Source organism: Lynx canadensis, chromosome A3 (genome assembly GCF_007474595.2).
Source record: "Lynx canadensis isolate LIC74 chromosome A3, mLynCan4.pri.v2, whole genome shotgun sequence".
NCBI lineage: Eukaryota > Metazoa > Chordata > Mammalia > Carnivora > Felidae > Lynx > Lynx canadensis.
The window spans coordinates 73,046,605-73,071,650 of record NC_044305.1 but is presented as its reverse complement, the minus strand read 5'-3'; the positions used below and the strand labels follow the sequence as shown (position 1 = coordinate 73,071,650).

General features: G+C 41.3%; 1 protein-coding gene across 1 annotated transcript in view; it reads right to left on the bottom strand.

Annotated features, from left to right (window-relative positions):
* EML6 (EMAP like 6) overlaps positions 1–25,046 on the bottom strand; it is a 169,643-nt gene that overhangs the window by 34,746 nt on the left and 109,851 nt on the right. Inside the window, exons 24-27 of the mRNA XM_032592775.1 lie at positions 24,536–24,624; positions 20,040–20,216; positions 11,262–11,463; positions 11,028–11,154 (exon numbers count right to left, since the gene is read on the bottom strand). Coding sequence (XP_032448666.1) covers positions 11,028–11,154; positions 11,262–11,463; positions 20,040–20,216; positions 24,536–24,624 — 595 coding nt within the window. The remainder of the gene's footprint in view (positions 1–11,027; positions 11,155–11,261; positions 11,464–20,039; positions 20,217–24,535; positions 24,625–25,046) is intronic.

Sequence of the window (25,046 nt, the reverse complement as noted above, 5' to 3'; positions counted from 1 at the left end):
GTCAACCTAACATTTGACAAAGGAGCTAAGAATATTCAATGAAGAAAAGACAGTCTCTTCAATAAATAGTTCTGGGATCATTGGATATTCATATGTAAAAGAATGAAACTGGACCCATATCTTATACCACTCTCTAAAATTAACTCAAATGTATTGAAGACTGAAAAGGGAGACATGACACCTTGAAACTCCTAGAAGAAAACAGAACAACAAAGTTCCTTGACATGGGTCTTGGTGATGAGTTTTTGGATAGAACACAAGCACAACAAACTAAAAAATAAACAAGTGGGACTACATCAAATTGAAAAGCTAATGCACAGCAAAACAAACCATCAAAAAATGAAAAGACAACCTACGGAATGGGAAAAAATAATTGCAAACCATGTATCTGATAAGGGGTTAATATACAAAATATATTTTAAAAAACTCATACAGCCCAGTGGCAAAAAACAAAAACCTTAAAAAAAAAATGGGCTAAAGACCTAAAGAAACATATCTCCAGAAAAGATATATGAAAGGTCAATAGGTATGTGAAAAGATGGTAAACATCACTAGCATGAGGGAAATGCAAATTAAAACTGCCATGAGATGTCATCTCACACCTGTTAGGCCATCATCAGGAAGACAAGAGATAAATACTGGCATGGAAGGGGAGCAAGGAGAATCCTCATGCACTGTTGTGGGGAATGCAAACTGATGCAGCCCTATGGAAAACAGTAGGGAGGTTCCTCAAAAAAAATTAAAAATACAACTACAATATGATTGAGCAGTTCTATATCTGGGAATTATATCCAAAGGAGCCAAAACCCCTAACTCAAAAAGATATGTGCACCCCCACGTGCGCAGCAGCATTATCTACAATAGCCAAGGCACAGAAACAACCTAAGTGTCCCTCAAGGGATAAGGATAAAGAAAATGTGGTATAACCACACAATATTATTCAGCCATTAAAAACCGAGGGAATCCTGGCATTTGCTAGGTGCTGTCACTTTTACATGGAATCTAAAACAAACCAAACCCACAGAAAAAGAGACAAACTTTTGGTTACTAAAGGTAGAGGGGGAGATGAAGGGAACCTGGAAGAAGGTGATCAAAAGTATAAACTTGCAGTTATAAGTAAGTCCTAGGGATATCACGTGGAGCATGTGGAACTATATAGTGAATACCTCTGTATGAAAAATGGGAAAGAGAAGAAATCCTAAGAGTTCTCATCACAAGGAGTAGGTTTTTCTCCTCCCTTTTCTTCTTTCTTTCATTTTTGCTGTATTTCTATGAGAGGATGGAGGCTAGCTGAACCTACTGTGGTAATCATTTCAAAATATATGTAAATCAGCCATTGTGCTGCAGGTCTTAAATTTATACAGTAATGTCAATTATTTCTTAATAAAACTGGAGGAAAAAAACAAAACAAAAAAGAGGTATGTTGATATTTACCCAATACTGGATGACAGGGAAATGAAAAAATATATATGTATATGTGTGTGTACTAAATATTTCCCTTGACAGCAGCTGGACCTTGTAATTTGATATTATTTAGAGACATCCCACTAAAGGTGATATTCAACTTTAAAAACAGTTTTTAAATTATATTCCATACCCCTTCTCTGGAAAACAAATAGTATTTAATTAAGACACAAAGCTTGCTTGATACAAGTATGAAAGCACTGTTTCTTGAAACTTCTTTTTACAACATGATTGTGTGCTTGTTACCTAGTCCCAGGTAAAACAGCTCAACATCTAGACTAAATACGTTTAATAAAATGATGACCACAACTAGAAATGTCCCAATTTCTAGTTATCCATAATTCCTAAGTAAGCTACACTAAACTGGTGCTAAGACAATATAATATCAGTATTAAAAGTGAACTTTTCTACCTCAGACATCTATTTATTTATTTACTTATTTGTTTATTTATTTAGCAGTCACTGCAGAGCCCAATACGGTGCTTGATCTTGCAAACTGTGAAATCATGACCCGAGCTGTAATCAAGAGTTGGACGCTTAACTGACTGAGGCACCCAGGCGTCCCTGGACATTTTTTTAAAGGGAGAGATGATTTTCCCAGTATGAGACAGGCAGGAAAGGGGAGAGCAAGCCTAGGGCTCTGCTGTGGAAGGGAAAACATGGTTTAGGTCGGTTTGGGATTCAGATTTGTGGCCATAACTTATGCAGCTTCTGAGGTGAGAGGTCAGGGGGAAGGTTTCGAACCTCTCCTTCTTTAAGGAAAAGGTGGAAAACATAATGTTATAAAGATAGAACCTGGAAGGGTTAATCCCACATTCTTCTCTTTACCCCTGGACAAGCAGCCAAAAGCTGCAAGCCTCAGCACTTATTACTGAAGAACCTTGAAAACATACAGACTGCTGACTGAGGTGCAGTGAGAAAGCAACCCCTGAGCTAATGATCACATCCACTTAGAAAAACATAAGTTGGTGAATATTTATATGCCAGTTTCCATTAAAATAGTTCAATTGGTGTTTATTTTGTCTCTTTCATCACAGAGTTAGGTTTTTGTCTGAATGCATGTTATAGCTAAATATATCAAATAAAAATCTCCTTGGGGCGCCTGGGTGGCGCAGTCGGTTGAGCGTCCGACTTCAGCCAGGTCACGATCTCGCGGTCCGTGACTTTGAGCCCCGCGTCAGGCTCTGGGCTGATGGCTCGGAGCCTGGAGCCTGTTTCCGATTCTGTGTCTCCCTCTCTCTCTGCCCCTCCCCCGTTCATGCTCTGTCTCTCTCTGTCCCAAAAATAAATAAACGTTGAAAAAAAAAAATTAAAAAAAAAAAATCTCCATTATTTCTGTTCCCTATTCAGATGGTTAATCTAAGCAGTTGGGGGAGGAGGAGATGCGCTAAGTGTATCAAACAGTACATATTTAAAAATAAATTATGAACCATGGCCCAACCAGGTGAAACTTGGAAGACCAGTGGCTGGTCACTTCATCTGGATTTTACTAATAGACCACATGCCACATGGAGACATTATTAGATCCTATCTATACGTCATGAAAAAGATGCTTTTGTCATCCACCGCTGTGGTGATCACACATCCAAAACTGGGTTGTACGATAATTTGACCCTTACAAAAAATGGGTATTTGCACTAGACATGTGCACAGTTTTAAGTTTCTAATTTGCTTTTTCCCTTAATGTGAAAATAAAGACCTCTGGACATAGGCCAAAGATGTTTACACATTATTTTTGAAGATATGTGAGAATACAAAAATGTAATGTTAATATAAAATATCAGTTTAAAAAAGTTACCATTCTCAGTGTACTTCATGTTTTCTATAAGTTAATTCTTCTGGCACCCCTAGACAGTGGTGTAAAACTATGGGTCATCAAAACTGATCCATTTAAATTGGGTAGAGTTTTAAATGTCTCTAATGATTCTTGATATCGATTTGGTTATATCTAGTCCTATCTTTAATTGATAGTATATATTCAAAGGCATTTATAAATGATAGGAATTACTGTTCAAATGTTAAAATGGCAAGAGGTTCTTTTCTGTGATAATAATATCAGTTTCCATTTAAAAAAAAAAGTAAGGAGCATGAGCTGGATATTTTCCATGCACCCCTCCATGTCTACTCTCCACCCTTCTCTCCTCCTGCGCTGTGCCCTCCACAGCTGGCCTTCAGGGATGACATCAATAGACTCTTTTGCCCTTACCTTCAACCTTCCCCTTCAGATCTCAGCTCCTGTAAGTAGTCTGCTCCTACAGCTAATGTTCCCCACATTTGGCAACAGCTTCCCCCATGGCCCCTTCAGACCCAAGGGTGGTGATGGCTTCCAGCCATTGCTATTTCTGAGGTGCTACCCCATCCCTATTGTCTCTTAATCCTGCCCACACCTTTGTTACTAGTCCTTTCATTAAACTCTCCCCACATTACTTTCTTTTCAGAGTGCTTTATCTCCTGCTGGGGCCACAACCAACAGAGGACTTGGGTCAAACCTAAAAGACTTAGGTTATACCTCTCACTGTCCACTAACTCTAAGAAATTCTAAGATACTAGCTGCCCTGCATTTTTACATTCTTTGAAGCTAGAGAGCTAGAACCAAGAATCAAAACCAGAAAAGGAAAAGAAGCTTTCTCATCTTTTAGACAACATGCTATCCAATATAATCTTTAGAAATACAGTATATGAGGAAAAGATAGCATGACAAAGCTCCTATTAAAACAAGGCAAAAAGAGAGTCTCTCTCTCTCTCTCAAAAATAAAAATAAACATTAAAAAATTTGTTAAAATTTTTTTTAATGTTTATTTTTATTTTTGAGAGAGACAGAGGGCAAATGGGGGAGGGACAGAGAGAGAGGGAGACACAGAAAAAGAAGCAGGCTCCAGTTTCCGAGCTGTCAGCACAGAGCCCAACACAGGGCTCGAACCCACAAACTGCAAGATCATGAACCAGGTTGAAGTCAGAAGCTTAACCGACTGAGCCACCTGGGTGCCCCAACATTAAAAAATTTTTTAAATAACATAAAATAACATAAAATAAAATAAAATAAAATAAAATAAAATAAAATAAAATAAAATAAAATATCAGTATACCTGATGACCTTTAAAAAAGTGTTTTCTTTTTCTGTTTTAGTTCTGCAATAATTTAAGCAACTTCCAGTAGTTATGGGGAACTAATGTGCCCTCACAGAAACCAGATTCCCTGCTGGGACAGGAAAATCAACGATAATCATGGGACCTCTTGTCAAAAAACAAGGACGATTTCAGAAGTACATGATAGTGTTTGTGGAAAGGCCACATACACCAACCCAAAGAAAGGTCTGCTAAAGATCACACAGTCACAATTTAAACATTAAACAATGACAACAATAACAGACCATCAGAATCAGCTGAACCTAAAAAGGTTATACTATTACTTCAAGGTTATACAAATAATAAGTATGCTTTTAAAAGGGAATACATACCAACAGTGAACAATTAGCTGGTGCTCAGTTTATCATCAAAAAAATGAGGAAAGAATGAAAAATAATTTAATTGATTTTTAAAAAGAAAACAGTTATTTTCTTTAATTGATATGATAATTAATTATGAAGTTTAACTACTTGATACTTTAAGAACTCAAGTAGTTACCAGTCTGAGATGTCAAAAGTATTTTTCTTGCTAAGGTGTGCTATGAAATGCCAAATCTTAGGCCAGAAGGTAAATGGTAAAAATGGAATTAGATGGACCTGAAGCTTGGGCCATCTGGGAGATGTCTCTAAAAACTGGCCATCCCCTCCCTGTCTGACTGTGTGCACCGGTCATAGTCATCTGGGGAGTTCCAAGCACAGAGAAAGAGTTTTTGCAAGAGTTGGTGTGGGTAGGGAGGGAATTCAGGGGAGGGTGGGAGGATTCAATTCTCCCATGGGAATGACTAAGGAGTTTCTGGCCTGGGAGAATTCTTACCCCACAGGGGCATCCTTTACATTCCAGGAGGTATTTGAGAGGCTTGGGGAAGCTGGTTCTCTTAGAGGACATTGTGTCACTTCCTACTTTATGTTTTCACTTGGTGTATCTTTTGTCATCACCAACACAAGCTTTACATCCTCCGATTGTTGACATCTTCCAACATTTGTATTGCTGTCGAGCTGTGCAAGAACACGCGCATGGCAAGGGCAGGAGTCTGTGACCATCTCAGCCAGCAAAGGATTATATGGACATGGACCAGTGACTACTACATATTGTGTCTCACTCTCTCTTTCCAAATGGCAATTAAACAAACCAACAAACTATCCTCGTTCTGTCCTCTCTTCACCACCGTCTATTTGGTATGTGATGGTGGTCAACACTATCATTAGTCACAGGACTGTGAAGAGCTTTATCCCAACCTGGATGAGAAGACTTCACAACTCCCTAAGATTCTGGACGTGAGGCTGGATACAGTAACTGACCAAGACTCTTTGTGGAGGGGCTACCTGCATTTTCAATCATTCATGTAGATAGTTTAAACTGGAACTTTTTTTAAAGTTTATTTTTATTTGTTTTGATAGAGTACACGTACTCCAGGAGACAGGCAGAGAAAGAGGGAGAGAGAGAGAATCTCAAGCAGGCTCTGCACTGTTAACACAGAGCCCTGTGAGGGGCTTGATCCTACAAACTGTGAGATTATGACCTGAGCTGAAATCAAGAATGCAAACTCTTAACGGACTGAACCACTCAGGCACCCCTAAATTAGAGCATTTCAAGAGTGTGCATATGAAAAAAAAAAAAAAGGTGGAGCGGAGTAGACGTGTGTTCTTTTGGGTCTATCCAGAAATCAAATTTTGTTAGCCACCTTGGACTTTTACTTCTGGTGGAGGTGATTACACCGCTAGTCTACAGGTGGCATGTGACTAATTACGAACAGTCAATAAAAGGCTCATATTTTATAGGTCACCGGTGACTGCTTCAAGGGTGGTCACGTGACCCACCAGAGCCAGTAGCACATCATAAAACATTTGTGAGGACTTATCAGATGCAGTTCTTTTGAGCCACAGACACTTGTAAGGTCCAGGCACTGCAGTCGTTTTGCTGCCTGAATTGCAAAAACCTAGAGGAAGCAGAACCGAAATATGGAGAGAGAACAGAGAGAATAGCAAGATGAGTTTCTATATCAAGTGACACCTAAAGTTACTCTATCCATGGATTTCAGGTGTCTCAGCCCATAGGTTCCTTTTGCTGAGGCCAGTTTGTGTTGGGAGCTCCCTGAAACTAAAAGTCCTGCCTTATAAATTAAAAAAAAAATGACATATAAACTTGGTGTGTCCTTGGTAAAGTGGTGAAAGAAACTTCTTAATTTTATAGGCAACTCTAGTACTGATGCTGAGGAAATTTCAGGGATGTGTCATCTGATGAGTTCAGAAGAAGTCTTTTTTACTGAAGTAAGAACCCAGTGTTTGGGTACTATCCCTTGTGCTGTGACAGTGGTAGGCATTTTATATGCTAAATTGCTCTAAAAGACTACATCTCCCCCTTCCTGTTTTTCCTTTTCTGAAAAAGAACTGGCATTTCAAGTACTTATTAAGTAATAATTTAAGTTTGCGGATGGAGGCGACAGCTGTAATATTGAGAAAACATGGCCAAGTAGGAATGAGGTCAAAAGTTGAAAGCTGTGTCAGGGTAGAGGTGGGAACTTGAGAGACATGAGAGGTTTGGAAAGGTTGCTGTAGACCAGAATTGGAAACAGCAGGGGAAGAAGGAAAGCACTATGGGGCAGGCCTGAGCGTCCAGATAAGGCCTAAAGCATTGGTTCCCCGCACTGGAAAAGATTCCACGGCTTTCCTCAGCCACATGCCACACATGGGCAGCTGACCAGCAGGATTACCCAAGGGTTCAGCCAAGTTGGGCACTGGCTAGCCAAGTGTGGCTACGGGAAAGAGGCAAGGGTGCTAGAGCAAAGTTGAAGTGGGTGACCAGGGTGCACACCCACAAGGGATTACATGCTTGGTAGGTAAAACTCAGTATTCTTTTGAGAGCAATTACGCGCTTCTCTCCACTTTCCCACTTCTCAGAAGAATTGAACTAAAGATCTTACGACTTCTGAAAAATAACAACTCGTGTGTGTAGACATTGTATAAAGAAGCACAATCCAAAGCCTCACAGTTATTTTAAAACCAAATAACTGAGTCTAATTAGAAACAATTTAGGACTATCTGAAATGTTAGGAATTAGAAACGCATTTGCTTAAAAAATAACCGATGCATAATGTACAGCTGTCTGCAAGGCACTGTTTTCAGTATGATGGATCCTGTGCTCATCACATGGTTCTAAAGAGGAAAAGGATTTAAACCGGGAGTAGAACTTTCTGGAACACTGGTAAGAGGCAAAGTAAGTCCGTGCATTGAGTGGTTGTTCCAAGCTCACTTCTCTTGCAATCCTCAAGTGTTTGTCTCCTGTTAGTCTTACTGGGACTTGTCTTGGCCCAGGTGTTTAGAAAAGGCACACAGGTATACGTAGGTATCGTCAGGTACACACAGGAGGGAACAATGAAGGACAGGTCAAGAAAAGCCTCTGTCTCTCCACGCAGGAGGGCGTCAAGTAGTCAAAGGTTAGAGTGTCAGGGTTGACAGTCCTGAATACTGTCAGGGAAAAGGCAGGTGCTGCCTGACCCCCATACTCCTGTGGTCTGAAGGACCCCAGCATTTCTGTCCCTGCCTCTCTCTTCTGCCTGGGATGCTGGAATCCACAGAGCCCATTTCTTATCCCAGATGAGGACTCAGGTGAGGTGTCTTCCCAGTTTATTGCCAAGAGCCCTTCCTACCCCGCCTTCCTTCTCTCATCCTGCTTTCTCACAAAGTCTCTGAACACCCACCTTGTCTGTACCCTCTTCCCTCTTCTGCAGTTTAGATGCTGTCTACCATCCTATCTCTGAGGTTCAAGTTCCCCTAAAATTACTGAGGAGGACTGGTGGAGACTGACGATTCTTGGTTCTGATTAGGATTTGCCTCCATGGAGGCTGTGGATTCAGACACCAATTGCTGCTCCTTCCCCGCTCACCCCTTCCTGCTGTGGTCGAGCTTTGCTCCCAGCATGCTGTGCAGCTGGCACCCTGCTCTCTGGTTACAGCCCACTCTAGCAACTGAAGCTATCAAGGCCTTTAAGTTATCAAGGATGTTGCTTTCTGTAAAGAAGGCTTGATTATTCCTCCAGACCCTATATTTATCTCAAAAAATGTTTTGTTCGCTACATGTTTTCTTCACTACACCCTGGTGTGAATTATTTTTTAAAATGCCAACAGAGTACTGAAAGGCCTACCCCTGTATCTCTTAATACCATGCAGCATTTAGTTTTCTTTTGTATATATAAGAAAGTCAATCCTGTGGATGCTAATGTATGTACAGCAAGTTCCCCAACTGATGTGATGAGGTCGCTTCAGAATTCTGGAGTTTAAGACTGAAAATTCTTAGGGTCCTCTGTACCTTCACCTCTCATAACTTTTCCTAAGCTGAACAGGTTTGAGATCTTTACAGACCTACCCAAAGAGACATCACAACACAGAAAGGTTAAGATGACCCTCAGTTTAGGTCAGAAACCAGCTGCAGTGTTTGGAATTGTGAATTTGCTTAGATAGATAGATAGATAGATAGATAGATAGATAGATAGATAGATTTATTTGCATTTTAAACAACTTTTATTGAGATATAATTTACATGCCATGAAAATCACCCGCTATAAGCATATAATTCAGTTTTGATTTTTTTTTAGTATGTAAAAGGTTGTACAATCATGACTATAATTTTAGAATATTTCCATCACCTCAAAAAGAAACTTGGTACCCATTAGCTGTCACTCCCCATCAATGCCCTCTGGCAGCCAGGGACTTTGCTTAGATTTCTAAATCTTAGTGGCTGGCCTAAGTCTCAGCATGACAAAGCACTGGCTTGTACAAATCAGCCAGAAACAACCTTGGAATAATAGCCAAGTCAACTCATTTCATAATGTTATGTGACATTGGAGAGGTTGGGTAATTTTTTTTTCAAAAGAATGTTTAATTTAGGGCAAATGTTTTTAAGAGTTCATTATTTAAGGGGGAGGCTTATTTAGGCACTAACATGCATATGGGTTTTTTTTCTTTACTCTTAAAATTAGGTCCTTTAAAATTATTTCATCTTTGTGACCACTAAAAAACTATGTTGCAAGCAAGATAAACTGTAATTTATAGACTACTGCAAAAAGAAAATTTCAATAATTTTTTTTCATCAAAAGAGAATTCTGAACCTTCGTAGTGACATCTAACAAAGATGCTAGGGATGAGTTAGGGAGTTTTGCATCAGAGTCCCTCTTTTTGCCTATAGCACACCCACTTTTTATCTAGCTGATTTATTTATTTGTTTATTTATGTACTTTTGAAAGCGAGCGAGTGAGAGAGAGAGAGAGAGAGAGAGATGAGTGGGGAAGGGGCAGAGAGAGAGAGAGGGAGACACAGAATCTGAAGTAGGCTCCAGGCTCTGAGCAGTCAGCACAGAGCCTGATGCGAAGATGGAACTCAACCACGAGATCCTGACCTGAGCCAAAGTCAGATGCTTAACTGACTAAGCCACCCAGGTGCCCCTATCAAGCTTATTTTAACATGTGGCACTGAACTGAGGCAAGAGGAAGAAATATTTTACTTCTTTATATTTATATTCCTACATACTAGTAAAAAGTGATAGAATAAATTTTTGAAATAATTACTATTAGGAAGAAAGCCATGCTGAATGCAAAACAAAAAACAAAAAACAAAAAACCACAACAAAACAAAACAACAACAAAAAACAACCTGAATCTCATTTCTTATAGTGGATCCAGGGTACCTGTGAACAACCAACCCATGGCAAAACATCTTTGGGATCCATGAAATTCTCTTCAGATGTGAGAGTTTTTACTGAGTATTTATCCTTTCTAGTATGAATATGGTAAATTAAATAACTGTAGAAACGATGAGCTTTTTTCCAAAAAAAAGCCTAAATATTTGGCTATTTCTCTTATTGATACTTACAATAACATATCAAAAAGGCCTAAAATAACATCTGAAACCTTCTTTCTGTATAAGAATCCCAAGGCAGCCAAATCAAATTGGTTAGGTCTGGAGTCACCAAACCCAACGGAACAAATTGGGGCAGGTGAAAACACAGTATGAGATGGTACCACCAAGTGACCCCGTGTAATCACAGACTCTGGTTCGAACAGAGGGTTATTTCTCAGGACCCACAGACATTCCTTCTGGACCTTAGAAGCCTACCCTCCCTCGCTGATCAGCACGTCTCCTGTTGGCCATCACATTTCAGACAGTGCATAGGCTACCCTGACATCCTCTCTGGGCAAGGATAAGCCTGGTCCAATCAAACCTCATGTCTATTCAAGTCATATTCCACAACCAACTTCTGCAAAGCGTAACCCACCCTTTGCCACATATCAAGGGCCATGGATGATTTTCAGCGGCTTAACTCTGTATGCAGGTTAACACTCTGCGCATAGACACAAAAGACTAGCTTAAGTAACAACTCTGAGGGCAAAGAAAATGAACTCTTGTTGAAATCAGGTATAATAAATGCAAACCTGGTGACACCATACCTTTCTTCCACTGAAACTTCTTTCAGCTGCTGGTGAGGTTTGGTGCCTTCCATCTCCCTGATGCTCACAGCATAGATCTTGGTGGTGTAATCAATGGCCTTCTCTCTGGCAACGTCACTGTCATAGCCTCAAACAACGGAAAGAGATGGGCATGGGGTTGGTCGGCAGTGGCACGGGGTTGGGGGGTGGGGTGGGATGTGTGGAATGGGCAGCTGGCACATGGGGCTCACTCACCTCCGTCCTCTTCGGCATCGGTGTCCGACTCCTCGCTGTCCACCAGCTTGCTCTCCTGGGTCCCCACAAACTCCCTCGTCCAGATCATCAAGGCTGTGTCGGCACCACCAACTGTGAGCAGCACAGAGTCGTTGTGCAGCCACCTCACGTTGGTGACGTGTGCGCTGTGCCCCACATACTTCTTGAATCTTGCATGCTGGCCCTGTAAAGCCCAGGAACTGGTGACTACCCCAACCAGTCTCATGACTCCTGTCTCCAGACTATTTCATCCATATTATTTTCCAGAGCGGCTTCTAGTGGATACCAATTAAGCAGTTCATCCAAGCAGCAATTTTCCTCCCGTTCTTTAGAGGGTAAGCTCCATGAGGGCAGGAACTAGGTCTTTTTTTTTTTTTTAATAAAACATTACCTGGCTCATCATGGGTCCTCAGTAGGTGGTTTGTGAGGAAACAAATGAAATGTTAGATTACAGAACCTATTTCTGAGAACCTAACAAAATAGAAGCAGCTTGATTCTGTTTCTCTCAAATATGAAACGTACATTCTCCATAGGTCTCCTGTGTAAACTCCTGATGGTGAGTCTGGCTGACATTTGACATCACAAGTGTCTTCCCAGTAATCCCCACAGCCCCACAGTTGTACCACAGCCCAGGCTAAGACAGAAGAGCAAGGGACTTCTTCTAATTCTGGGGCCTCAAGTAAGATTTAAAACAAACACAGCAGTTGCTGCCACAGATGTTTGAAACAAATTTGGATACTGGAAACACAAATAATTGGTTTTAAAACAAAGTGAGTTAGTTTTCTTTTTAAAAATGTTTTGGGGCGCCTGGGTGGCGCAGTCGGTTAAGCGTCCGACTTCAGCCAGGTCACGATCTCGCGGTCCGTGAGTTCGAGCCCCGCGTCAGGCCCTGGGCTGATGGCTCGGAGCCTGGAGCCTGTTTCCGATTCTGTGTCTCCCTCTCTCTCTGCCCCTCCCCCGTTCATGCTCTGTCTCTCTCTGTCCCAAAAAATAAATAAACGCTGAAAAAAAAAATTAAACTACAAAATGTTTTAATGTTCATTTTTGAGAGAGGGAGAGAGAGAGCGAGCGCGCACGCGAGCAAGGGAGAGGCAGAGAGAGAAGGAAGGAGACACAGAATCCAAGCAGGCTCTAGGCTGAGCTGTCAGCACAGAGCCCGATGTGGGGCTTGAACTCACAGACCAAGAGATCATGACCTGAGCTGACGTCAGACGCTTAACTGACTGAGCCACCCAGGTGCCCTAGTAAGCTTCTTTTCAACAAACCAAATAAAAGGTCCGGTTTATTAGTAATTATGGAAAGCTCTTCAGCACTGCACACAGGGCCATACAACATTCATTCCAGGTGGGGAAGGATGAGGTGGAATAGCAGTTGGCTGCTCACACTGTGCAATCCTGACAAGTGGGGGGAAGCCGAAGCTGCCACCAGAAACCAGCTTCCATTTCTGGCTCATGAGCCATAGCCTGGCAAAAACAGCTCCAGTGAGACCATTTAAAGAGGGAGTTTTTTTTTTTTTTTTTTTTTTCCATCCTCTCAGCGACTCTTGGAGAATACCTTAAGCAATGTGGGTAGCCACATGTTCTTTCTGAGGTTGTGAGAGGGCCATCAGTGTCCCCGCTGAAAACTTGACTCAATAACGGAAGAGACTTCCAGAGGGTTTTGGACTGGCATGCTAGGGAACCCGAAACCAGCACAGATACATGGCAGGAGACAGGTGCAGCAGACTGCATGACTTTGAAATTCTCTTACTCAAGATCTCTCTGTATTTAGCAGACATCTACCTGACAGCAAAGTGGAAATGCCCACTCTGTCGCAGAGTAGTGAGTGTAGAAAGGTTAGGGAGGCAAATAGGCAGGCCATATTTTCAGGAAGCCCTCCAGAGCCACTAGTTTGCTAGAAAATAGGCAGAGCAAAATAAGGATTTCCAAGGGAAACCACTACGTGACTATGTGAGATCCAGAAGGCATGGAAACAAAGAGGACAGTCATAGTGGCTGCAGCCATGTGTCCTGCTGGTCTTCCAGCTGGAAGCAGGAACCTACCCATTATATCTACTACAAACACAAGCCGGTTTCTTGAGGAGGAAAAAGTAAAAGAGCCTGAAAAATGCCTCTCCAAGCCCTGACTTATTTAAAGCATTACAGGATTTCTAGACAGGGTGGAAGAAGAAATCCAAAAACAAAAGTTCAGAGAAAAATTATCCTAAGTTGATCATAATCAGGTTGTGAAGGAAAAGAAAGGAACAGAGGAGAAAGAGGAAAAAATTCTGAGTCACTGAAGCTATTTAACAAAGCTGGGATTCTTGCAGCAGAGGGGGATTCAAGATTCTCAGAATAGGAACAAGATAACTGCTGGGTAGAACAATAAAGGGAATTTGCAGTTACTAGAAGTTTCTAGGAAACCAGCTGCTCCCCCACGAGGAAAAGGCCAGCAGGGATGTTTGGTGGCTCCCTTAGGACCTGTGGAAGGAGTCTCGTGAAGACGTGACACAGATGGTCAGATGAGCTGTCCTTCTGGGTCATCATGTCAAACCACGCATTTCTGTAACACTCCTAGAGATTCACTACCACAACTTTCCTCTTCCACTGAGTCATGAAAGAACAGAGAATGTCTCCACAAGGCTGGGTGTTAACTGCTGTTAGGTGAGAAATTCCTGAGAGTTTGATGGAAACCTATGTATCCTCTCCCACATTCACAACGTTTTACATAGTTTCTCTGTCTGTAACATTTAACAGAGAGAAGGTTCCTCTCTGAAGAACCATTCTCCAGAGTCTTTGACTTTCTGGGGAGGAGACTTGAGAACGTGAGGGTGGGTTTTAGAAATGTTAATGACATGGTGGCATTTTAACCGCTCTGGTATAGTGGAGAGGCACAGCTTTGCAAGGGAAGGGAGGCTATGGGAGTAATGGGCCAGGTGTCCAAGGATGGAACTGGGTCTTGTGATACATGATTTAAGGTACTAGAAAAATGGGCGGGCTCTGGGAAGGAGAGTCTGTTTTATGGAGGCTGGCAATAATGTGATTATCAAGGGACTAATGACCTCATTGAGAATATTTTAAACTGAAAAGAACACCTTTTTGTCATTGAGAGAATACTGCCTGGAAGAGAGACAGAGTAACTCCTAGCAAAGGAGAACAGGGAAAAGGGTCAAGAAGAAGATGTGACATTAGAGTCTAACAAATGCAACCTGAATTTTGGGCAAAGAGATTGCTGTGTGGTGTTGAGATCTCATAAGTATCATTAAGACTTGATGACATAGAACTCAATGTTAGAACACTACAGTGGGATGGTGTCTTAAAGTGGTAAGTCTGTCCTAATAAAATATCACATTCTGGGAGGCTTAAACAACAGAAACTCATTTCTCACAGTTCTGGGAAGAGGCTGGAAAGTATAAGACCAATTTGGTTCCTGGTGAGAGCTCTCTTCCTGGCCTCATACCACGCATGAGCACATAGAAAGTGTGCTTATGGCTTTTCCTCAGTGCGCATGGAGACAGAATATGAGCTTTATGGTGTCTCTGCTTCTTTTTCTTCTTTTTTTAATGTTTATTTAGTTTTGAGAGAGAGAGAGACAGAGTACAAGCGGGGGGGGGAGGGGCAGAGAGAGAGAGAGGGAGACACAGAATCTGAAGAGGCTCCAGGCTCTGTCAGCACAGAACGTGATACAGGGCTTGAACTCACAAACCGTGACATCATGACCTGAGCCAAAGTCGGATGCTCAACTGACTGAGCCATCCAGGCGCCCCTCTTTGGTGTCTCTTCTTAGAAGGACACTAATTCTATCAGATCAGAGTCCCACCCTGTGACCTCATTTAACCTTAATTATTTCCATAAATGCCCTCTCTACATATACAGTCACATTGGATGATAGGGCTTCGATACATGAATTTTGGTGGGGAAACATTCAGTCTATAACAGACGGTGAGCTCTGTCCAACAGATTCAAAGCATTGGAGGAGGAGGACTACAAAGCTAGAACTATTCATCAGCCTGGGTCCACATATTTGGGAGCAAAAGTGTGCCAGAAAAATCAGGTTAAGAAGAGGAAGAGAAGTGACACTGTCAAAGTTGTTTACATTGACCAGTGGTTTTCAAATGCTTTTAAATTATGAAACTCTTTCTTGCATCAAATCTTACATAGAACTCAAGAATAATAAGAAACAATCCAACTTATTATAGTGGACAAAGGATTTGTATGAACACTTCACAAATGCCCAGTAAGGAAACAAAGAAGTGCTTAGCGTCATTAGTCATCAGGGAAACATAAATTGCAAACACAGTGAGATCCCTGGGACAGCTAAATTTTGCAAGTGTGACAATACTGAATGTTGGCACCTGGAACTCTCTTACATTCATTATGAAAATATAAAATGATACAACCACTTTGGAAAGAGGTCCGGCAGTTTCTTAAAAAGTTAAACATGCATTTTCCCCTATGGCCCAGAAATTGCACTCTTATGTATTTACATAAGGAGAAAACATGTCCACAGATTTGTCCAAAAAATGTTGATAGCAGCTTTCTTACAACGAAACACTGGAAAAGCATATGCCCTTTGACAGCCATGCGGGTACACAAACTCTGTTCTATCCATACGATGGACTTCCGCTCAGCTATAAAAAGGAACAGACTATTAGGAGGAATCTCAGAAACATTATCTGCGTGAAAGAAGCCAGACACAAAACAGTACCTACTTGATCATTTATATGAAGTTCTAGAACAGGTAAAACTTATCTATTGTGGAAAACAATGGAATAGTCTTTTCATGTGAGAATGATGGGGGGTGGGGGGATTGACCCAGAATTTAGCATGAGGAAACTTCCTGGGGTGATGATAGTGATCTATATCTTGAATCTGTATCTTGACAGGTGTTTGGATTATGTAGGTGCATGTGTTTGTCAACGTTCATCAAAAGGAACCTTAAAAAAAACCTGTGTAATTCAACTATATATAAATTTTACTTAAAAAATCACCATAAGCACATTGCGCTAATGGTGTGGAGCCTCCTTAGGATTCTTTCTCCCTCTCTCTCTCTGCCCCTTCCCTGCTCTCTCTCTCTCAAAATAAATAAACTTAAAATAAAAACACCATAAGCAAATGTTGAACTACAGGTAATGATAGACATGCTGAAACATTTAGGGGTAAGTATCCTTATATCAACAATTTACTTTGTTTAAAAAAATTTTTTTTAAAAATTTTAATGTTTATTTTAGAGAGAGACAGAGACAGAGTGCCAGCTGGGGAGGGGCAGAGAGAGAGGGAGTCACAGAATCAGAAGCAGGCTCCAGGCTCTGGGCTGTCAGCACAGGGCCTGATGCGGGACTCAAACTTATGAACTGCAAGATCAAGACCTGAGTTGAAGTTGGCCACTTAACCGACTGAGCCACCCAGGTGCCCCTAAAAAACATTTTTTTAAAAAATGTTTATTTATTTGAGAGACAGAGACAGAGTGTGAGTGACGGAGGGGCAGTGGGAGGGGAACACTGAGTCCAAAGCAGTCTCCAGGCTCTGAGCTGTCAGTACAGAGCTCGATGTGGGGCTTTAACTGGTCAACTTGAGAGATCATGACCTGAATCAAAGTTGGACGCTTAACCGAGCCACCCAGGCACCCCTACAATTTACTTTGAATTATATATAGAATCAGGGCGCCTGGGTGGCTCAGTCAGTTAAGCTTCCGACTTCAGCTCAGGTCATGATCTCGTGGTTTGTGGGTTTGAGCCCCACAATGGGCTCTGTGCTGACAGCTCAGAGCCTGAAGCCTGCTTCAGATTCTGTGTCTCCCTCTCCTTATGCCCCTCCCCTGCTTGTGCTCTGTCTCCCTCTCTCAAAAATAAACGTTTTTAAAAAATTTTAAGTTTGAATATGTATAGAATCTGTGAATTCTGTATAGAACTCCAGGAGTTCACTGTATCATTTTTTGCCTTACCTGTATGCTTGAAAATTTTCATAACAAAATGTTGGGAAAAAAAATCTTATACAGAAACTCAATGTATAAAATATAAAATGCAGAATGGCTCTGGGGTAGAAGGGGTGGGGTCCCAGAGCCCCTTCAGTTGGCCCCTACTTTGTTGAGGTTGTCCTTGAGGAGCCTCCTTGGAACTCTGGGAGTTGGAGGAACACAGCTTGAAATTTCTGCTATAGACAGCCTACCTGGGCAGGCTGGGGATGCAGATGATGAATTCCCAGGACCAACAACAAATGTAGCTCAGGAGCACGATGGAGTTGTACCATGGGGATTTTAGCTACTTAAAGATCTGCCACAACCCATTTACTAAAGCCAGGGTATCACTAACTTTTTGACTTGTCCTGCAAGCAATCTTTTTCCAAAAAATGTAAAAGTAGGAAGGAAAAGTGCTACAGAGAACTGAACTGTGACCACACAGGAAGGGGGTGCCGATAAGTGATGGTGAATTGATGGGAAGGACAATGAAGGGAACACTGGATATACTCAGAAGCGTATCTTAGAAAAACTACCAAAATCATACCCTGACAGGATGTTAACAAATGAAGAATTAAAGAGGAAGGCATTTAAGGAAACCAAAGTTGCTGCCGAGGGAACTGGTGTGTTCAACGTCTTAAGCGCACAAATGATGGAGGAGCGGATAACCAAGGATGAATGCAGAAGTCTTGCACAGAAAACTTTAATATAGTTTCAGGAATGCTAAAGTCAAAAACTAAGATAACCGTAAAGAATTCAAAGATACAGGGAGGACTAGAAAAAAAAAAAGGCAAAAGTTAGAACACATCTTAGATCACATGATTTCATACAAACGGAAAGGAGATTTACTTATCTCCTCTGTAAAGAGAATGCTCTTCAAACCAGAAAGGGCAAAAAAGAACTATGTGCTTGAGTGCAGGTTCTTTTAACATGACCACACAAGTAAAGTCAGGAATAGCTGAGGAGTTTAGAAGCCAGGAGAGGTGGCCTCAAACACAAAAAGGTTCCTGTATCCAAAAGGGAAAACAAGCAGACTCTGGCAAATATTGATTCATGAGTTGATGCAATCCCTGGAAAATTCTAGGGTGAATTATTACACAAAAGGTCAATAAGCACTTGGAAAAGGAAGTAATGATCACTAGACAGCAACAAGGGTTCCGTGTGAAATACGTGTCTTTTACCGATTGGTTTATTAAAAGGGGAGATTTGCTTGCTTGCTTTCAGCAAGATATCTGCCAAATCATTAATGATGTGTTATCCGGAGTAGGATAGAAACGTGAGCTCCAAGATAGCACAGTCGGGTAAATGTAAATGTCTGATCCTGACTGAAGAACTAGAACTCAATGTGTACATTAATAAACAGAATAACTGGGGCGCCTGGGTGGCGCAGTCGGTTAAGCGTCCGACTTCAGCCAGGTCACGATCTCGCGGTCCATGAGTTCGAGCCCCGCGTCAGGCTCTGGGCTGATGGCTCGGAGCCTGGAGCCTGTTTCCGATTCTGTGTCTCCCTCTCTCTCTGCCCCTCCCCCGTTCATGCTCTGTCTCTCTCTGTCCCAAAATAAATAAAAAACGTTGAAAAAAAAATAAACAGAATAACTGAATAGGGCTCCTGACGGTGATGTTTGGTTGTCCTGGTCTTTTTTTATTTCCCGTGATTTAAAACTTACACTTGTGAAATGAGAAGATGACATGATGCTGGAAGGGAAAGTAAACATTTTTAAAAGGTACTTAAAACGTGTTGACAGGTTAGAACAAGGAGGTGAAGTAAGATAAATCTTATTTGGTACAAATATAAAGTTCTGTGCTCAAATTTAGAGTATCAATTGTGTAAGGACAAGATGAGGGATAAGCTGAACATTTCTTTAGAATGAAATCTAGGATTCAGTTGCATAGTGTGGCAGCCCAAAGAGTTGGTGCCATTTTAGTTTGATTTAACACAAATACAAAAACAAAACAAGAAGGTAAAATTCCCACTGACCCTGAACTCGTCAGATTACATCTGAGATGGTGAATTCCTTCTCAGAGGAGACAGTTTAGAATGGAATTGATAACATGGAGTGTGCCTAGAGGGAGGGGCAGCAGGAAACCATGTCCTGTGGGAAATGGCTGAAGAACTGGACACGTTTAGGCTGGAGAAACTGAGATTTCAGGGAGTCGAGGACTATCTTGCTCCATATGAAGGCTGTTCAGCTGTATATAGAGCTAAACGTTTTAATAACTGAACTATTTAAAAATGAATTGGGCTGCTTTGTGAGGTAGTAAGACCTTCCTCTCTCCAAGGAAGTACCTATTGGAAGGCACTGGCCCAAGATGTTGTAAAGAAATTCTTCCTCTGCAGTTTGTGAGATGTTGGATTTGATGACCAGTGAAGGCCTTTCAAGGAGGAATTCTATATCATGAGAATCTGACACCTAGTAGTAAACAGTGTCATAAAGGTTTTTAGATAGCATAAATAACAATGGTGATGTAGATAACATTATTGATTGCTTATATTTAAAAATCCACTTGGAGGGGCACCTTAACTGCCTCAGTAGGTTAAGCTTCTGACTCTTGGTTTCATCTTAGGTCATGATCTCATGGTTCGTGAGTTCGAACCCTGTGTTGGGCTCCATGCTGACAGCTCAGAGCCTGCTTGAGATTCTCTCTCTCTCTCTCTCTCTCTCTCTCTCTCTGCCCTCCCCCACTCACACACTCTCTCTCAAAATAAATAAATAAACTTAAAAAAAGTCTTTAAAAAATAAAAATAAATATCCATTTAGATACTATGCATAGATTTTAGGTTATTAATGAGACTGAGCAAGTAAATATAATAAACATGCAGTATTACCTTGACAGGATATGAAAAAAGCTTAACAAAACCGAAATCATCTCCAGTGGCTAAGAGGGAACAGTCTTTGGTAAGACTGGCAGCATTTACATCAGTCACATCGCTGTGTGCAGGCCAGATTCCCTCACACGTAGGCCCCAGCACGCAGGTCCACGTGTCCCACTCTATTTTCTCAATCTTAAAAAGAAGGAAAGAAATCAATATATTTTTGCACAACCTAGAGACCTTTTTCTTTATTGTAGTTGACATGCAACGTTACATTAATTTCAGGTGTACGTCATGATGATTCGACAAGTCTACGTGTTCATTAAGGTACGCTCAACAAAAGTGTAGCTACCACCTGTCACCACGTGACTCTGTTACACTACCAATGACTGACTATATTCCTTATGCCATACTATTTAAAAAAAAATAAACAGCAATAAAAAATGCAGCTGAATAGTTCTTACTGATGACTTTGCCAGCACTAGGCAATTGTGTTGTGATCTGAGGTGTGTAAGTTCTAAGATGCAGTTTTTAAGTGGCATACGGATTATCTAAGTAAACACTACAGTCAGATAACCATTTTTCTATGTATAAAATCATTATTTTGGAATTGTGGAAATCTGACAATAAGAAAGTTTCTTAGGGGGCGCCTGGGTGGCTCAGTCAGTTAAGTATCTGACTCTTGATTTCGTCTCAGATCATGATTTCATGGTTGTGAGATCGAACGCCTTATCATCAGGCTCTGGGTTGACTGTGGAGCCTGTTTAAGATTCTCTCATTCTCTGGCTCTCAAAAAATAAATAGAATAGAATAGAATAGAATAGAATAGAATAGAATAGAATAGAATAGAAAATCTAAAAAAATAGTTTTTTAGTTCTTGTAGGTTTTAGCATCATTTAAGCCATACGCTAGGTCAGGGTTTCTCAGTGTCAGCACTATTAATGTTTTAGGACAGTTGATTCTTTGTTGTCAAGGGCTGTCCTGTGCATGGTAGTATTTTAGCAGCATTCCTGTCCTTTACCCACTGGAAGTCAGCAGCCCTCCTCCCCAAGCTCTCCCGAGACATTGGCAAATATCCCTGGGGGAAGGGGCAATATTGCTCCCAAATGAGAACCACTGAGCTGCATTGATCAATGGGGCTGATTATTTAGCAAATTATTTTAAAAACTCACAAGATGTAACTTTTTTTGAAGGAGTGCTTTCTAGAAGGAATGAGTAATAAGATTCTGCAGCTAGCCTAATATCCTGTATGCTAGAGAGAGACTACCTTACAAACTTGAAGAGCTGTTCATATTGCATTACTATGACTATATTCTATCCTTTAAAACTGTTTTCTCTGAAATTCATGGACAAAAGATTTGAAATTCATATAGGCTGAAATCCTGATATAATCTAGGCTTTCCTTTTTAAAATAAACAATAGTAACAACACTGTGTATTAGACTTTCCTGGGGGATTTGATCTGTTAACGCACCTACGCATTACAGAGAAATGGCAAGATAAAGATGCAGTTGGGTTTTAGTCATAACGTGCGGAGGTATTAAATGTATTTTAGTCACTCAAACTTCTCCTCATTTAACATTCTGTGCTCCTCCTGGAACCATGCAGAACTGGAACCAAAAAGCAGCGCTGGCCCTGGTGATTTGGGGTGCCTCAGGCAGGACCACAGACTGAATTGACTTGAGGTGCCTCCTCAGCAATCATCTCCATTTTCTGGGGTTCTTATCCACTAAACTGGCCTTTGCAGGAAGAGAAGGCAAACGCTCCTGCTGGTTCTGCAAGCAGGCTTTCTGGCCACTGACTCCCTTCCACGTTCCAGATTCTGTTTCTGAGACTTTCCTGTCCATCCCCAGTGCCAGCGCTCTAGGTGGCAGTTTCCCTGACCTCGTTATCTAGGCACAAAAGTGGGCGGTTGGGGTGGGGGTGAGCTGTTATTGCTCACCCTGAGATCACCCCAGCAGATCATCCTTGGCCAGATCTGGACACTGAGGTCCCCAAGCAAATACCCAATTTGTTGGAAGCTACAGAAATTGCATTTAAAAGGGAGCATTAAAAAATGATCCCTCTAACCCACAAAACCCAAAAGGGGCAAACTTGTTAAAAATCCTGAACCTTAGATGGAAGAGGGGTCCTCAAAGGGTCTCTTCCATAGCACCTTGCCTTGGGCAGATGTGTCATTGCCATCATCATTTTCCAGGGGAAGGAAGATCCAGACAGGTGAGTCACTTAAATCACAGCTGGTTTAGGAGCCAGAGGGAAATGGGCTCAAGAGAGCCGGCCTCCTAGTTTAGTGATGCTTTGACTGTGCTGTGCTGTACCAGATGGATTTAAATGGGCATTTTAGTATTCGTCATACTTAACAATTTGCCGAGTAAGGTTTGTATTAGTTTCACCATGGCTGTTAAAAAAAAAAAAAACAAAAAAACAAAAACCCTTTTTTGACAAGGGTTTCTGTAGTGCCTGGGTGGCTCAGTTGTTTAAGCGTCTGACTCTCGATTTTGGCTCAGGTCATGATCTCGTGGTTCTTGAGTTCGAGCCCAATGTTGGGTCTGCACAGCAGTGAGGAGCCTGTTTTGGATTCATTTTCTCTGTCTCTCTCTCTCAAAATAAATAAATAAACTTAAAAAAGAAAAAAGAAAATACTCAATTCTGCCTCACTGGCTTTATTATAGCAAGAACATTTTTGTTCTCTGACAGTGTGGAGCCTGCTTGGGATTCTCTCTCTCTCTCTCTCTCTCTCTCTCTCCCCTCCAACTCCCCCAAGATAAATAAACTTTTTTTTTTTTAAGAGGATTTTTTCATCCTTCATAGGTAGCTGAAGGGCCTGACACTACTGGTGGAAGAAATGCTGAGCTGCGTCTCCAGTGCCCTTAGGTGGCAATACCAGAGAATCCCAGGCGTGAAAACATCAGCTGGATGGCCTCCGCAAACAGCAGCACCAGAGATCAGCCTCTGGAATACCAACTGTGTACCTCAGAGTGACAGATGAACTCTTCAGAGCCAGAGTCTGGTATGTGAAGAAGCCTTCTTATAACACAAATTTTCCTCTTGTGCAGATTCTTAAACACAGTAATTGCTCATTGGTCCCAAGTTGGTATCCTGCCCCCTCCACCATTTGGTTCGACTGAATTTTATTTTAGTGCACTTATTTTGGGGCACCAGAACATGAAGGGAAAACACAGATGAAGTGATGTAAAATGATGCTTAAATACACAGGAAAAATCCAAAAGGCCCCATGGTCTAGGCTGCCAAGTAGTCACACGTGGGCCCCTCGAGACTGGGACCACAGCTCCATGGTCCTCTTACTCTCCTGGAGGCTTAATCTCCCTGTCTATAAAATGAGACTGACAGCCATCACACAAGAATGTTCACAAGACAATAACACAGGCGTACGAAGTGTCCAGTGAATAAAGGACTTAATTTAAAGTATCTCTTACTCAAGGCTACAGAAGTTTCTTTAAAAAAGTTAGAATGACGACTGATCAGAGATAAATACATTGGAATCTGGGAGTGAGATCGATTGATCAGCAAACAATTTCCATTAATATAATGCCATCATCTCTAACAACTTATACTTCTTAAGTACCGCACATAGACTTCTTTTAGAAACCATGAAAACATTATGAATGGGCACATATCCCAATGTTTCTGGGAGTACTTTGCAATGATGGGACGGTTTCTCTTAATGACAGACTGAAGTTAGAGGCAGATGCCTATCCCTCAGTGGTGTACCCTCTGACACCTTTCCCTCTAAGGAAGCAATTATTTCCTTTTCGTTCATCAAAGGTTATATAGCAAATAAATGACTCAGGTTGTCTCCTGGGGCTAAGAAGAGGTCCTTAATGCTCAACCAGGCAACCACCTTTCAGCCATCCATGTTCACTCTGTGGAACCTCCATACAGACCCTGGAAGAAGCAAAAGCACCCTGGCCACAAAAGCACCTTAGCCTTTAGAAAGGCATTAGTTCATGGATTCAAAAGTTGTATAGAGGCTTTGATTTCAACAACTAAGAAATTATGTATGTGGCCAAAGACATGAGGAAAACAGGGAAAAGGGAAACAGTGTGATACAAATGGATGGTCAGGTTGTACATAGTTTTTGTTTTAAAAAGTAATTTTTCTTACCGCAGAAGATAGTGTTGTTACAAATACTTACTGAGAAAGTAAGTTTCAAAAGTTTATGTTCACAGAAAGCTTTGCACCAAGGGACAGGGCATGTCCAATGGAAGAAGTAATATGTAGCATTCAAATTATAAGCTTAGTCATTGTCTTGCAGCAGAGGAAGATTAAGCACAAGGCTGACTGTCCAATGCTCCATGAGCAGACCAGTGAATTTGTAGGTTCTCAGAATGTAGGGAACCAGATTAAGCACTCAGATTTAAGAAACAATCAAGCTTAAAGGTACACTAAATATAACCCATACTAATGGATAATAATGGACAGGCTTTATTAAAAATGCACATATTAAATCTTCATGAAACACTTTTAAAAAGCTCTGTGTATGACTGTTACCTCCGAAGGTCTTATTATATGCCGTTTGCCTCTCGGAGCTTCAAAAAAGAGTTGTTCTTTGGCACCCGAATTAACTTGCAATAATTTTCCTAGTGTGATAGAATGAAGCAAAAAGACAATTAACATCTGCATTTATCTTTCTGTTGTAAAGATACAAACACGGTTGCAACTATTTTGATTCATTTTAATCAGGCTCATAAACTGAGCAAACGAATGCTGGATTATCCAGAAGTGCACGTAAAGTCAATTATATGGCAGGGCAGAAACCCCAAAGCTATGGATTTTTTAATGTGGGCCTCATAAAATCCGACCTTGCACACCCCTCATAGAATCAAGCCTGCTAGGTTTTACTCTGTTATAAAAGGAATATCTGTTTTTCAAAAGCTTGACTAAATCTAGGCTTTTTGCTCATTTTCCTGGTTGCACAAATGTGTAGTAAAAGGAAACTGCTTTGGCAAGAATTGTGGCATCATAAGTGAGAACCTTGTGGTAAGCACTCACATTTACCCAG